This window comes from Melospiza melodia, chromosome 2 (genome assembly GCF_035770615.1).
Source record: "Melospiza melodia melodia isolate bMelMel2 chromosome 2, bMelMel2.pri, whole genome shotgun sequence".
NCBI lineage: Eukaryota > Metazoa > Chordata > Aves > Passeriformes > Passerellidae > Melospiza > Melospiza melodia.
This window is the reverse complement of record NC_086195.1, coordinates 5,525,143-5,540,220: the sequence shown is the minus strand read 5'-3', so window position 1 is coordinate 5,540,220 and position 15,078 is coordinate 5,525,143. Positions and strand designations below refer to the sequence as shown.

Here is a 15,078-nt window from a genome sequence, read left to right as displayed (position 1 = left end):
GGGGTTTTGAAAGCATTTCTTCCCCCCCCACCCAAGAAGAAACAACTTACAAAGTTTTGCAGAGATTCTTCCCTCTACCTCCATCTCTATAATTAGTTTATGATTTAAATCACAGAATACTGTAATTCAGTCACATATTTACCAAAAATCACACTGCTCAGAGCTGCAAAGAGAAGTGAATTCCCCACATTCAAGCAGCAGCATAACACTTATCTCAACTTGAGCATATGGCAAAGCATGTTTGCAATCAAATAAAGCAGAAAAAAAGACAACTTCAGGGGAGACTGGATAACTTTAAAATGCTTAGCAGACATCTGTAAATAAACTGAGAGGAGGAATTTAATTTAATATATTCAGGGTGAAGTAAGAATTATTTTAGTCTCCACATTGCACAGAACATTAACTCATCACAACTCCTAAAAAGCTCCCTGTCTACAATTGCACCATAACACAAACATCACAATACAAAACCTCACATGTACAATGAGCATTTGAACATGCAACAAAAAACCAAGCTCAGTCTACCCAACAAAAACCACTGGGGCTGGTGGTGTGAGATCCCCCTGGAATTACAGGGCTCACTGAGCACATCCCACAGGGCAGAGACAGTCAGCTCAACCCTAAAGGAGGCATTTCCTGTGGAAAACCCCTGATGACAGAGGGCTGGGGTTATTAATTAATCACAGATTAATTGGTGACAAGGTTAGAGAAGTGCTGTGCCAGGTTAGTATCTCCCCATGCCACCTTGCTCACTGCTACACAGATGTGCCAGAGGTGAGAGTGTTACTGCAACCACACACAAAGCAGCAGTGCAAGGTGCAGACCTGTCCAAAATGGCCCCAGGGCCAACCCTAGCCTGGTCCTGACCTAAATTCCGTTTTAGCCAATGGTAAAAATTCCTGACACCTGATCAGAGCTCAGAAAAATCTCCCACAGTGAACCTGGTTACATAAGCTGCCTGTTCCCAGCCACACCAGTGTGGGAGGCTGCTCATCATTAGCAGTGTAAATGGAATTTTCCTGCAGAGAAAGCCAGGATGTGTCACTCAGGTCTTGGCAGACTGACAGAAGTAAACAGGCTTGTTTCAAAACTCACACACATTTAAGCTTGCAAAGATCTGATTGCTGATTTGACACAGAGTGAAACACATTAATTTGCTTTCAACTAAAAAAAAACCCCCACCATTTTTCAAAAATAAAGCCTGGGGGTACCCACTCTATCACTTCTGCCTGTCACCAACAAGCTATTCCAGCATTTACATCCTCCCACCCAACCATCACTGTGTGCAAGTGAAAAAACCCCAGCATTACCCTAAACAGCACCATGGGAGGAACTCAGTGCCTAAATTCACACTGTGCCTACCTGGGCCATGATGTAGAACCAGAGATTGTGCACATTATAGAAATAACCCAATCCAAACATTGCAGTGAAGAGTCCACTGGCCAGCATCCCCCCTGTCAGGTAGTAGCGGATGGGCAGCCGCTCTCCGATGAGGCCACTTGGAATTGGGGAGGAAATAAAGAGAAAAGGCGTCATTAAAAATGAGATCACACCCCAAAAGCCTTCACAAATGAAGGATATTTTGTGTTGTTTAAAATTCTGGTTGAGGAGAAGCTCTACTGGTAACTGCTGCTTGCCTTCACAGCAGCAAAAGAGCAATTTTTATCACTTGACAGGGGAAAAAAGCCCCAACAAAAGTTCATTAATTGCTAAGTTCTGACATCTGCACAAGCATCTTTCAGGGAGATACTCATCTGGAGCACATTCAAAGTCATTTACTTACAGAGTCATTTCTCAATTATGTGTCTCCAGCCATTGAAAGTGAAACTTGTCTCCCTTGCTAACGATTCAAGTCATGAAGGTTCTGGCTTTAGTCAATAAAAAGAATCATCTCCACACAGCAGCTAAGACTGCACACTTGAGGATGGGTTTGGTATTATTTTAGGAGGTGTTTGCTCCCATTCTTTGACTAAAGTAAGCCAGGACAATAATTTAAACCCAATCAGTGCAATTTGGAGAATGACTGGAGATTGACTGATTGATTTACATTCTAGATGAAAAAAAAGACAGGCTAGACTTCAATCTGGAAAATATTCAGTCAAGACTGGTGCAGCTAAAAAGCTTTCAGTGTGTCACAGATTGATACCACTGGAGCTCAGAATCATGTTGGCATTTTTCCCCTCAGCAATCAATTTCTCACTCTCCATCAGAACCTCTGCAGTAGGAAAGCACAATATCACAGAAGTCAAATAACAGTAAAGAGAGTGGGGTTTTACCTTAAATACATCCCAACTGCATATGCACACAAAAATGAGTAATCCAGAGCTCCCAGTAGCTGTTTGTAGTTGCTCTTATCTAAGAATAATTTTCAAAACAAATTGTCACTTTAAATGTACTAATGACTTCCCAACCATTTTTACATATAACAACAAAAATGTCAGTGAATGTGCACTGACATACAATTTCCAACAGGCACATTCAGACTTCAGCAAACATGTTGCCAATGTTTTATTTAACAAAAAAAATACCTTCTGCCTCTAAAATATTAGGAAAATATTGGCAGGCCCATGCTAAACTCTACCTTATTTTAAAACACCATTTTGGAATAGAAGAAACATTAGTTATTAGCAAGGTGACCTTTTCTTAAATGGCCTTAGGCAAAAGACAATCCAAAATCCAATTTAACAGACTTGATTAAAAGTGGTAAGATGAGTTGCAAAAGCACGAGATCCTAACAGAATGTCTAAAAAAATAAATCCATCATCATAGAGGCCTTTAAACAATCAGCTTAATATTTTTAAAATATTAAGTTATTTAAATATTTAAAATATTAAGTTATTTTTAAAAAATGGGTAAAGCCTTTTGTATTTCATTTTCCAGCTATTCACAAAGCACAGAGGAGTTCTGCTTAAAAAAACCCCAGAGTTCTGCCCTGTAGAGCAAACAACCATAATCACACCTAAATGGGAACTGCAGACAGGGCAGAGGGAGCAAAGGGGCTCCACCCTGATGGAAACACCAAGGCAACTCTCAAGGGCCCTGAGCTCATACCCAGACAGTTTTGTGCATTTACTTGCAATAAATTGCCACAATTTCTATTGGCTTTGTGCACAAAGTCACAGATATTAAAACAAATTCCTTCCTCCATCGTTTTTCTGGCAAACTCCCAGCTTTGCCAGAAAAACACCTGAAAGAACAAGTCTAAAGTGACATTCCAAAGGGGTAGCTTGGCAATAATGCCCATGGAAAAAGGAGGATATTTGGACTAAGAAATCTCCATTTAAAAAAGTCAATCAATATTTCAGACAAACAAACTCAATCCCCCTTGGTCAACGGACAACAAACACTGCCCAGCTTTAAGTGCATCCCACCTGGGGGACTGAATTTTTCCAGCACACCCTGCAGCAGGAGTTAATACAGTGGATTTTGTCCCCAGAAACCCCAGAGCTCAGATCTTTAATTATCTTTGAAGAGAGCAGGACTTTTTTAAATCGCTAATTAAAGACTAATTAGAATGTATGGCTACACAGACTGGGGTGGACTGGCACATTGACAGAATGGACTAATCTGTTTCACTGAGGGTTCTGAGAGCAATAAAAGTGTCAAGGAATGATTCAAAGTCTCACTTAAAGTCAAATATGATTAAATTAAAATTTAATCGTCCAGTAGACAAATATTTTTTTCTATTCAAGTGAAAGACCACGTTCATAAACTATCCAGTAAGTTGTCAAGTCTCTCCTGCAATGAAGTCTCCCCTTTTTCTTCATTAAAATGGAGAGAAATTTATTCCTTCAGGCAGATAAGGACTCTGCAAAGTTCCAATTTAGATAAGAACCAAGTAATTTCACTTAAAAGATTGCCTGAATTAAACAAGCAGAAAATAATAATGATTGATTTTATTCTTCACCCTTTTTTCCTAAGCAGACATGCTAAAGACAAAACCCATTTTCTGACTGAAAGCTGATCTAATGAAACCATCTCTTAGATATAACAATTAAAATAATCTCATTTATTTAAGTGACTTTAAGTAGGAAAAAATCATAAGGTAAGTCACAACTTCACTTTCTGTGGAAAAATCAGTGAGGACATGGAAAACAAAACACCCCTTCCATGCACATCCTTCACACTTTAAGAAATAGCTAATTATGAATATGTAATAATTAATAATCTAATTATGAATATCAGCTCATTATTAGGAAAGAAGGACACAAAACCAGAAAAGCCAAGCCTTACCAAATGGCTCCCATCCACACTGAGAGGCATTAAATGGTTTTTTGACAGGCTGGATCTGGGCTCCATATTCTTTGTAGGAGTCAAGCTCAACTTGGCTTGCACAATGCTTATGCAGCTCTCCCTGAAACAGAAAGGACATTTGAAAATAGAAAATTCACTTGCAAAGTGGGGACTGATAACTCTCCTACAGCAAGAAATGTAACAATTCTAGATTTGTATGTACCTGTGTCAAACCTACCAATATCAGTAAAATTAATTGCATGGTTAGAAAAAAAAATTCTACAGTAAACTGGTGTTTCTGACAGTGAAAATCTCTGAAATTCTGCAGTAACATCAAATACTTTGCCCACTGTTACTCCTCAGTGTTATGCAATGCAGCACTGGGGAATTTGGTTTGTGTCTGGCAAGTTATAAACACTGAAGATTAAAATAAAAAAACCAGAATTAGAGAACTTGTGTCATCAGCTTCACTGGGAACAGCCACAAGGGTACAGAAAATGATGGCCATGATGCTCAGCAGTACTGGGAACACTTGAAAATGCCAGTGGAATGTTCAACTCACCAGTTATGAGCAACTTTTCTCAACCATAAGAATGCAAACCTCTCAAATATCTCTAATTAGATTCATTCACATGAATGGAGTGCAGGCACAGCTGCCTCCAGCCCCAAACCCAGACTTACATGCAATATTCTAGGTGTGGTCTCACTAAAGTTTATCAAGCAAATATCACTGTGTGCCAGCTTTATCAGTCTTTCATCTTGAAGGCATTTCAAGTTAAAGGTTAACCCTGCCTTTCACAACAGGAAATACTGAAAAAGACAACAACATCCTTGTCTGACAGGAGCAGGAGGATGTTTGAACAAGGACAACACCTCTCTTACCTTCACTATACTGATAGGTTTCCTTGAGAGATGGAAGCTGGCATACAGCAGGAAGGTGAGAGAGAAAATGAAAGCTCTATACCTACAAGAGAAAAGAAAAAAAAAATGGATAATTATTTTATTTCGATTTTCTTTTAGCACCAAGTCACACAGAACCATTACACAAGTCACTGATAATATTGGAATAGTGGAAGATAACTTTTTTGAGTTCCCCAGCAGCCTGAAGAACAACCCTCCCAGTTATGCTGCGTCCATCTGCTCTGATGTGGCCTTGGGAGGAGCCTGGTGGCACATGGGGACAGGCAGGACAATGTGGCAGTGCCCTGAGCCCACAGAGCTGACCTGCCTGGTGTGCAACCCTCCTTTGGAGGCTGTTAAATATCAGCTCAAAATTATTAAACATCAGCTCAACACACTGAGAGTCATACTCCACACCTCCCTGTCTCCTTGGGTTTGGTGGCATTGCTAGGACATAAGTGATGGCACCCTTAATTGTCAGTTTGGAAATTCCTTCTGTTCTTACTGCTTTTGGGATTTAATTTTGCCTTCCTCTAATAGAAATCAGTCATTTGCAGGGATGGACAATGGGGCTGAACTGGAGCACAGGAACAGAATTGAGCAGCTTTGGATTGGGAAGGAATTCTCCTTTGTGCCTCACTGGATCCTTGGGTCTTTCTCTACAGTTCAGCTGAATTAAAAGTGCATCTTAATTTCACTGTCACTGCAAGCATTAAACAAAGACAATAATCTGATCTATTCTACTCCCTATCTATGAATTTCACAGTCACTGCAAACATTAAATGAAGATAATAATTTGATCTATTCTATTCCCTATCTATGGTTTCAGTTGTTAAGGAGAGCATTTTAGGGATTTGTGCTTTTAAAAATACCCAAAATGTGTCTCCTGGCTCCTTCTAGCCTTGATCTTAAAATTAACATCTGTAAATGTAAGTACATATATACATACAAATATCTGATTATCACTGCCTGCTACGGTCCCTGATTTTTAATTAACTCTTTTCAATCATTTTTTGCCTTATGAACTTTTACATAACCAGGGTCTTGTTTTATAATTCTGGCATATTCACAGGAAAAAGAGTCATCCCACAAGCAGAATTATTCACCCTCATGACTGAAAACATCCTCACAAGGGATAAAACTGCAATTATTTTGTTCCTGCTGCTCAACTAGTGAAAATGCCATAAAATGGCTCAGATGGAAAGAGCTTTTTCTTTCATTTGTTATTTTTTTGTTATTCACACACAATTGACTCAGTATTCTATCTCAGGAACCACATGAACTGATGCCATAAAATTTCCAGGATTAGTTTTCCTAATGCAAGGAGGATTTTTGTGTGGTTTTGCTGGGGGGCTTTGCTGTTTTTTAATTTTTTTTTTTTTAATATTGCAGTAGCAAGAACTAAAACTGTAATTGTATAAGTCTGTATCACACATCAAATTATTGGGGAGAAAAGACACTTTTGGCTAAGAAAAGAAAGCTAATCTTGAGTACTCCTCCCACCCAGGATCTTGAAAATGCAATTTATTCTTTCATACCTTGCACAGAAAAGGACAAAAGGCTTAATTCTCTAGCATGCTTCACTAGTAAGGGTTTGTCTGGGTTTCCCAGCAAAATATTTCACTTTTTATAGGCCAGCAATATTTAATTATCATACAAATGACTGTATGTTCTTCCTGGATGTATTAAACAACGAGAAAGCAAAAATCCTGAGGAAGGCAGCAGCCACAAGCTCACAGTGTGCACAGCAAGGATCACAACACCAGCACTGCAGACTCACCACTGATCTCGTGAGAATGAAGTGATGAAACGGATCCCAGGAGGAAGCTGAGCCATCTACACCACAGCTGCTGCCAGATTCCAGGGGACACAATTATGGATGTGTGGCAGTGCTATTTGTTCTTCTGGAAGTGTGACAAAGATCCCCCAAAGCCTGTGGGTTCCACTGACATGGAATATCTGCTGCTGGGCTGATCTCCTTGCAGGTTTGGTTTTTTTTTCCTTCTACCTTCAGTCACGACGTGGCAAATTCTTCACTCTGCCTTTGTTTACTGCTGATCTTCAAACAAGAGAAGCTGGTAAGTAAACAGTCAGGTTGAGTTATTGGGATATTTTCTAATCATAACATTTGAATCAGCAATTATCCATTTCAGAGGAAAGCAATTCACATCACTAAACTTCACATTAGAAATGCAGTGGAGAGTTTTAAGCCTATATAAATTTCAGCCTTCTCTGATTTTTCTAATTTATAATTTATTTTGAGAGCTTGGCATCGTACAAAGCAGTGGAGACACAAAGGAAAGATGCACTCAGAACTTGAACCAAAGCCAGCCTATATCAGAACACTCAGCTTTTGTCCCAGAATGACTATGAACAGGCAACTCTTCAGCTCACAAAGATCTGTTTGAGCACATCAGGAACATTTATGAGCTTGCAATTTGCTCAAGAACGGCTGTAGTGTTTCCAGCCTGGAATGAGAGACTCCTCCAGCTTGAGAGTGGGTGCTGCTGAACAATGCTGCCAGCAAGGCTTGAGCAGCACTCCCTCTTCCATTTCCCTGACCCAGTACCAGCACTGAACAAAGCTCCACATCATCAGAAAGCCTTGGAAAAGGAAAAAAAAACGAGTTTTTTCACCACTTGAGCTCCCTACAGCAGCAAAAGGCAGGACCACGTGTGTCCTCAGAATACAGAGAACAGCGAGACTGCAGTGGTTTGGTTTAAACTCTCACAAAGTTCCTGCTGTTTGTTCCAACATGGGCTGAAGCCCATTGACAATAAAAAAACCCATATTTTATTCCAGGTGCTGCAACAGGAACTGGCTGCAGTTCAGGTGCAGAGTCAGGTGGCCAAAGGAGTGTGAGATCTCAGCACCTCAAGACTGATGTGCAGAGTGACCGAGACCACCCTTAAGGGGCTCGAGAGTCCTAAAATGTTGCCAGAAGTGTCTGATAGCTAAACTTTGATCCTACATTGGGAGACGACACCTGAAGATGAGAAGATTTCACTAGAGTAAATAGTAAAGAGATAAGTTAATTAGAGTGAAACACAGAGTTTAAAATTTCTGTACAAGATAGTCTAAAGAAGTAAGACAGAAGAATTGAAGCGTGTCCTGTCCTTCTTCTTCTTAACCTCCATGTTCTGTAGTGATGTTAGCACTTTGAGATTAGTTATTGCTAAGAGTGCACTAGTTAATAAAAGTAAAAAGTATTAGAAAAAATTGATAAATATTGTATACGTAATTTTGAGTATAAAGATAAGTAACCACCCCAAAAGTTCTCAGTGTACTCATTGCTAGCTTGCTGTGCAAACCTCTGTCGAGCCGAAAAAAAATCTTTTAAATAAACAACTAATAAACACCAAGACTGAGAAAAGACCTAAAGCCTCTTCTCGTCCTTTGAAGCGTGGGCTGTCCAAAGCCACCCCAGACCTTTCCAAGTCACTTAAACAGCCGAGTAACCAACAAAGGAGCTGTAGGCAAAAGGCGTGACCACAACTCAGGCATGCAAACCCAGCAGGATCCAGGGACACTCCAGGACCCCACAACCCTCCTGGCTGACCCCCAGGACCCCACAACCCCCCTGGCAGCCCCTGAGGACCCCACAACCCTCTTTAATGCCAGCCCAAGCCACTGCCATGCTCCTGATGGGAAGCTGGTAGGATTCAGGATGAGCTCTCCTGGTAAACAACAGGAGGTGAGTGAAAGAATGAAAGCACAATTGCCAAACCCACAGCTGGTGTTCACCTGGGAATTTTAGGGGCTGCCACAGGGCAGGTGAAGGTAGGAGACTCTCTCTCTCATCTTCACTGCCCCATCTAACTACAGAAATCAAGGCTGAGGACAAGCAGCTAGGTAAGTGACAACAAACAAGATCTGTCAGCTCCAAGCTGGCAACTTGAAAGCTTCAGCACCTACCCAGGCTTCCTCCCCAGGAATAGAGGAACACAACCCCCTCTTTACATAACTGAGTATCCCACCAAAAGATCAAGGCTCTGCTCCTTGATGCTAACACATTCTTGTCATACCTCTATTTTTTCTACAGTGTCCTGGTTCAGCTTGCCACCTTCCTACCCTAAAAGTGAATTGACTTGCTAATCTCGTTTGGCATGTTCCACCCCCTCCCTGGCCCTGAATCAGACTGTGCAATTAATCAAACCCCATAATCATTCCCGCCCTACACGAGTTTCCTATCTGCTCTCTGAGGCTGCTGAGGTTAGAGAAAGTGCAACCCCATCCCCTCCTCCCCTCTCCCAACTCCAGATAAAGATCCCTGCCTCCCTCCTTGTGTCAGACTTGTCATCCTACAGCCATGGTTCAGGAGCCTGATCCACCAGAAATCCTGCTCTGAAACGCAGCTGATCCAATAGAGAATATTAACTCATTCTGTAGCCATAAAACTGCCACACAAAATAAATCCAAGGCAGCAGGGGCATAAAGACAAGGATTAAAAACTGGGATTGCCCCTTACAGCCACAGCTGGCTAGTCAGGTCAGATTTCAAAATTCCAATTTCAAAACAACTATTTCTCATCAGTAATCTGTGTTTGGTTGAAATGAGGCACAGATAGCTCTGAGTGGGAGAAAAAAAGTAAGGAGAAAAGAGGTTGGCACAAGTAGCTCACAGCAGGAGTGAAGTTTTCCTCCAGCAGTAACAAATTCATTTCAAAGTGATCCCAAAGCCCATTTCTCCTCTGACAGTCCTCTCCAAACACCAAAATGATTGCATCAACCACACCAAGTGAGCTGACAGAAATACCCAGTAGGAAAAAAACCTGAGAAGCCAGCAAAGAACAAACACCTGAGGTCAAACACTTCCTTAAACAGTTCTCTGAAACTATAATAGGACAGGGCAATCATCATTATAGCAAAGCAATTGTTTAGCAGGTTACTATTTAACAGCTCCAGTGCAAGCAGGAAAAGACTTCACACACCTTACAGAAGGTTTCAGGGCTCAGTGGTCCCAGCAGGCTGCACAGACTGCACTCACACACCTCCCAGCATGTATCCTCAGGATAAATCCCATCACAAGCATCCCAGTCATTCCCAGCAAAGATGACTGGACTATCAGCAGCACAGAGAGAACTGCAGCCTAACTCTGTCTGACAGGGGCTGATTTCATTTTATGTACTGCAGGCACCAACACCTGAGCTCTCATTTACATCTCAATAACTTGTTTCTGTCTCTGCATATTTCTAAGTTCCTCTAACATTCATGTGCATTTTAACAAACATAAAAAATATCCTCCAGATGATGCCTTAAGTTTAATATTTTCCAGATTCTGTACTGCATTAGTACAGAACTTGATATAAAGTGTTAGCAAGTGATTTGAGACACAAAAATCCCTTTCCAGCCCAAGAACCATTGCAGCTTCAGGTCAAAAAAGTATAAACAATAGCAAACTGAACAGAGCAATCTGGGAGGATGGGACTTCATAACCTGAAGCTATAATTGGACAATTAACTCCAATAGGAAACGGACCAAAACTTATAAAAGTGTGAAAACTCGTGACCATCTTGGGTGTAGCCTTGGCCAGGCTCTTGTACTGCCCAAGGTGCATCCTTTGAAGGCCTTTTTAATAAATCCCTACTTTCTTTTTAATAAATCCCTATTTTATTCCTTTAACACTGTCTAGCCTCTGTTCTAGGTAGCCTCTCAAGGCATCACACATAAGCAAAGAAATTTGTGGCAATAAAAACTTGTGATAGCAGGTTGTAAATTTCACCTCTTATTGGGGATTAAAGCAGATTTTAAAAACCAAGCTATACTTCAGAAATTACACTAATAAGCTACAGCATACAACCAGTAGTTTATCAATACAATTTTTTATATTTCAGTTTTCCTGATGAAGCCCAAGGACAACGTCCCTTTAGATTACCCAAACTTGTTTTACATTCTTTCATTTTCAGCAACTATTTCTGCCAACAGCGAAACCAACCCTCCACTTCCTCCTTGCTGTACTTCAGTGCACAAAGCCATTCCCGTATTTACTTTAAAACCACATTTACCTTTCAAACTTGCTATTGCTCCTTCTCTGCAGCGGCTGAAGCATTCCTTCCTCCCTATTTCAGGCAGGCGGGAGCGGCTTTTCCCCCTGGAAACACGGCACAGGCGGGCTCAGCTGTGCTGGGCAGGCAGGGGAAGGTCCTGCCTGGGCTGAGATGAATTCTGTCAATGTCTGTGCAGACACCGGGTTACCAAACCCTCCCCGGGGTGCCCTTAAGGGCTCACAACACCTTCGCACACACGCGGATCCAATGCAAATTGCGCTTAATACCCGGCAGCTCTGCACCTGAGCCAGAAGCTGCCAAATCCATCACTCCGGCGCCTTAAATAGCGGAGAAGGAATAAATTCCTTCTATTTAATACAGGGAGGGAAAGGTTCACTGTGCTTAGGGACCCGCAGAGCGATCAGGGCGGCTCCAACCATCCCAAAGGTCAAGGGCAGCGGAGCCGGGGAAGGGACAGGCACCGCCTTCCCCCGGGACCCACGGGCAGGGCACGGCCGGGCTCTGTCCCTGTCCCACCGCAGCCCCGCGGGGCCACCCCCCAACCGAGCAGCGCCTTCCCGTCCAGCAGGATGGGGGCTCCGGGGAAAAATAAACGGGAGAAAAGCAGACAAAAGGCGGCGGAGTGACAGAACTCCCCAGCCCGCGGCCGCCGCTCCTCAGCCCAGCCCGGCCCGGCCCGGCCCGGCCGCCGCTCCCGAGCGGCCCCGCGGCCCTGGAGCCGCCCCCGCTCCGCCCCCGCCGCGGGCTCGGCAGGTGCGCGGCCGCCCGCACAGCCTACCCCGGGCCGCTGCTCCCGGCACCGCCGCCGCCTCCTCCTCCCGTCTTCCTCCTCCTCCGGCTGCCAGCCTGCCGAGCCGGGCGCGGCTGCGGATCGCCGCCCGCCGCCGGAGCTGCGCGCCGGGACCCGGCGGCCTCGGCCCCTCCCGCCATGGAGGAGGAGCCTGCGGAGCGAAGCCTTGGCTGTGGGGAGAGCCGTGCCCGCCGGTCAGGGAGGTGATCCTGCCCCTATGATTACACCAGATGAGGCGCCTCTGGGGTGCTGTGTCCAGGTCTGGGCTCTGAAAGACAAGAGAGATGTGGAGCTCCTGTAGCAGCTCTAGCGGAGGCGAAGGTGAAGGGACTGGAGCATCTCTGTGTTGAGAGCTGGGGATGTTCAGCCTCGAAGATGAAGGGACTGGAGCTTCTCTGTGATAAGGAAAGGCTGTGGAAGCAGGGGATGTTCAGCCTCTAAGGAGATAACTCTAAGGGGACCTCATTAATGTGTATAAATATTGAAAGAAGTGTATAAAGAGGATGGATCTAGGTTCTGTTGATGCTGAGCAACAGAACAAGAGGAATGGGCAGGAACTGATGCCCAGGAAGTTCCACCTGAACAGTGACTGAGCACTGGGACAGATTGTCCAGAGAGGGTGTGGATGAATATCTGGATATCTGAATATCTGTCTCCTTACTGGAGATACTCCAGAACCATCTGGACACAATCCTGTGCCATGTCCACCAGGCAGGTTGGACCTTTGACTCACTGTGGTCCCTTCCAGCCTGACCATTCTGTGATTGTGAGCTGCTGTCCCTGGCCTCTGGCAGGGCCCCAGATCACCCCTGTCCTGCCAGAGAGGGGAAAGATGCTCCCTTGTACCTGCTGTCCTCATCTGTCACCCCAGCAGCCTCTTCTACTCCAGGTGCTCCAGAGTGGTGGCTGGACCCCTCTGTACTGCAGTGGGATCCCCAGGCAGGCGGCCCCAGCCTGGGCAGTGTGCACAGATGTCTTGGGGTCTCTAGCTGGTCAGAGTGACCCCGAGAAATGTTCAAAAGTCTCTTTTCCCAGCCTGGCGCTTGGAAGAAGGAGTCAGGGCTCTTCATTTCTCAGTTTCAAGGTTGTTTATTGTTTCTTACCTATAAAATTCTTTAATTCTTTCTCCTGTCCTGCCGAGGTCCATCCAGCAGGACAGTCCAGGCACTCTGCCTGCCCCCAGGGCAGTGTTATGTCTTTATACTAAAAACTACATATACAATGTTTACAATTACTTTCCAATACCTATCACCAATGTTAGACAGTGAGCTTCTACTCTAAACCAATCTGTAAGTGCCAACATCACAGCAGAAGATGAAGGCCAAGAAGAAGAAGGAGAGAGGCTGGACATGCCCAGATCCCTCCATCTTGCCCCCTGAATCCCCATTCTAAAAAACCCCAAAATCTATTTTTTCACCCTGTGATAAATTCACTATCATTCTACTTAATTTGTCGTGGCTTGCAGATCTTCATCTAAGGTTGGTAATTTGCTCCATGGGTCATAATCAAACCCACAGGCACCTTGGGCTCTGGGCCAGGGTCTCTGAGCCCCCTGGCAGGGGTCTTGGCTGCTCTGGACAGCCAGAGGGATGTCCTGGGTTCTGACACAGGTGCTTCCCTGCAGCACTGTCAGACACACAGGAAGGTATTCCTGGTGCCAAACAGTCACAGATCATCTGAAAACTGAGGGAAACATTCAGCAGGACTACATTAAAGAAGAAAGAATACATTTACTTTAGTTATCTCCTAGTTTCCTCATCCTGCAGTGTTTCAGAAACCCTATATCAAAGGTCAATTTATGTATATAAACACACACGTCCTGCTGCAGGTGTATTTCTTCATCATAACCACCTCACCAGAGCAAAAAACCCTGTGCTATTTCCTTCATCCAAGACTGAATAGCTGCTAAAGTTACCTCATGCAGGTTTAAATTTATCTGTGTAAGTCTGTCCCTTGCAGAGCACCATGTCCCTGACAAATGACCCCTTAAGGCCCTCACTGAAGTGTCTGATGTTGTTTCCTTTTCCCTCTCATCTTGCAATGCCTGTGCTGGGAATACCAAGAAAAGAAACTCTGACTCCCAGTGTGATGTTCCTTAGGCTCCAAACATCAAACACTTAGACATGTGCTCAGCTTTTCTCCATGATCCCAGGGCATCTTCCCTTCACCTCCTCCCAGGCAGTAAAGGAACTTTTCACCCTTATTTTCACATTTGCAGAAGCAGGGTCTCAGTGTTACCTGAACCATTGCAAGCACCCATGGGTGCTGTAAAATCTTCTGCTTTAAAGCTTGTTGCTGGCAAGTATTGATTCCAACTTTCTTGCTGAGATTTTTAACATGTGAATCAGAGATTTTAAAAAAAAAAACCGTTTCTCCAAATGCTACAAATGTCCTACTTGGAAAGTTAATGCACTGCTCTTAATTATCACAATCTTACCTTCTGAGGAGATGATTTTCATGAATGGAGTGGCTGCATTTCTGCACCAGCACCAGAAGGAACCCAGGCACTGTCTATTCAGACTGGCGCACAGACACAAAAAAATTTTAAAAAAAGAAAATAAGACACAAGAAAAAGGTTTTGTCTTCCTACAGCAGAAAAGGTCAGACCTTCACAGTGCATCTGTATACATGGTTAGGCATGCCAAATTATCACAAAACTATTAATCATCATGTGAAATCCTCATTTTAAAAAAATTACTGTTGCCTTGGCCCTTTTTTAACTCCTTAAAGAATTTAACCTTGCATGAGTACCTTATTCTGTTACAAGCAGGTTGCAAAAAGCATGAGACAAATAGCCTTAGAAAAGCCTGATATTTTTCATACTTAAAGTGGAAACTGCATCTCCCATTCAAATAAATGTTTCCTGTAATCCAATCCCCTCGCATCAGTGGAAGCTGCTGGCTGCCACACTTGGCAGAGCTGCTGTCTCTGCTATGCCAGCCTGGGCCACAACTGCCAGAAGCCATAAAATAAGTGAAATACAGAGAGAGGCAGCAGTAGGAGCTGGGGCTGCTGGTTGCACAACAACCTAGCAGAGGGGCCAGAGGTCGGGCGGAGATAAAAGGAAATCTACATGGTTAAAAAAAAAAAAAAAAAACACACGAACTCACATAGGAGGAAATGGACCGGGATTCTATCCAGGGCAGTG

General features: G+C 43.6%; 1 protein-coding gene across 7 annotated transcripts in view; it reads right to left on the bottom strand.

Moving 5' to 3' along the window:
- SLC37A1 (solute carrier family 37 member 1) overlaps positions 1 to 12,003 on the bottom strand; it is a 37,009-nt gene extending 25,006 nt beyond the window's left edge. Inside the window, exons 1-7 of one of the 7 annotated variants that reach the window (XM_063181322.1) lie at positions 11,919 to 12,003; positions 11,138 to 11,223; positions 6,914 to 7,208; positions 5,116 to 5,197; positions 4,234 to 4,354; positions 2,277 to 2,355; positions 1,363 to 1,498 (exon numbers count right to left, since the gene is read on the bottom strand). In XM_063181322.1, the coding sequence (XP_063037392.1) occupies positions 1,363 to 1,498; positions 2,277 to 2,355; positions 4,234 to 4,354; positions 5,116 to 5,197; positions 6,914 to 6,969 (474 nt within the window). In that variant the 5' untranslated portion in view covers positions 6,970 to 7,208; positions 11,138 to 11,223; positions 11,919 to 12,003. Of the gene's footprint in view, positions 1 to 1,362; positions 1,499 to 2,276; positions 2,356 to 4,233; positions 4,355 to 5,115; positions 5,198 to 6,913; positions 7,209 to 11,137; positions 11,645 to 11,918 lie in introns of those variants that run through there. The other 6 variants (XM_063181331.1, XM_063181340.1, XM_063181304.1 and 3 more) reach the window with 6 other exon arrangements.
- Between the last annotated feature and the right edge of the window lie 3,075 nt (positions 12,004 to 15,078).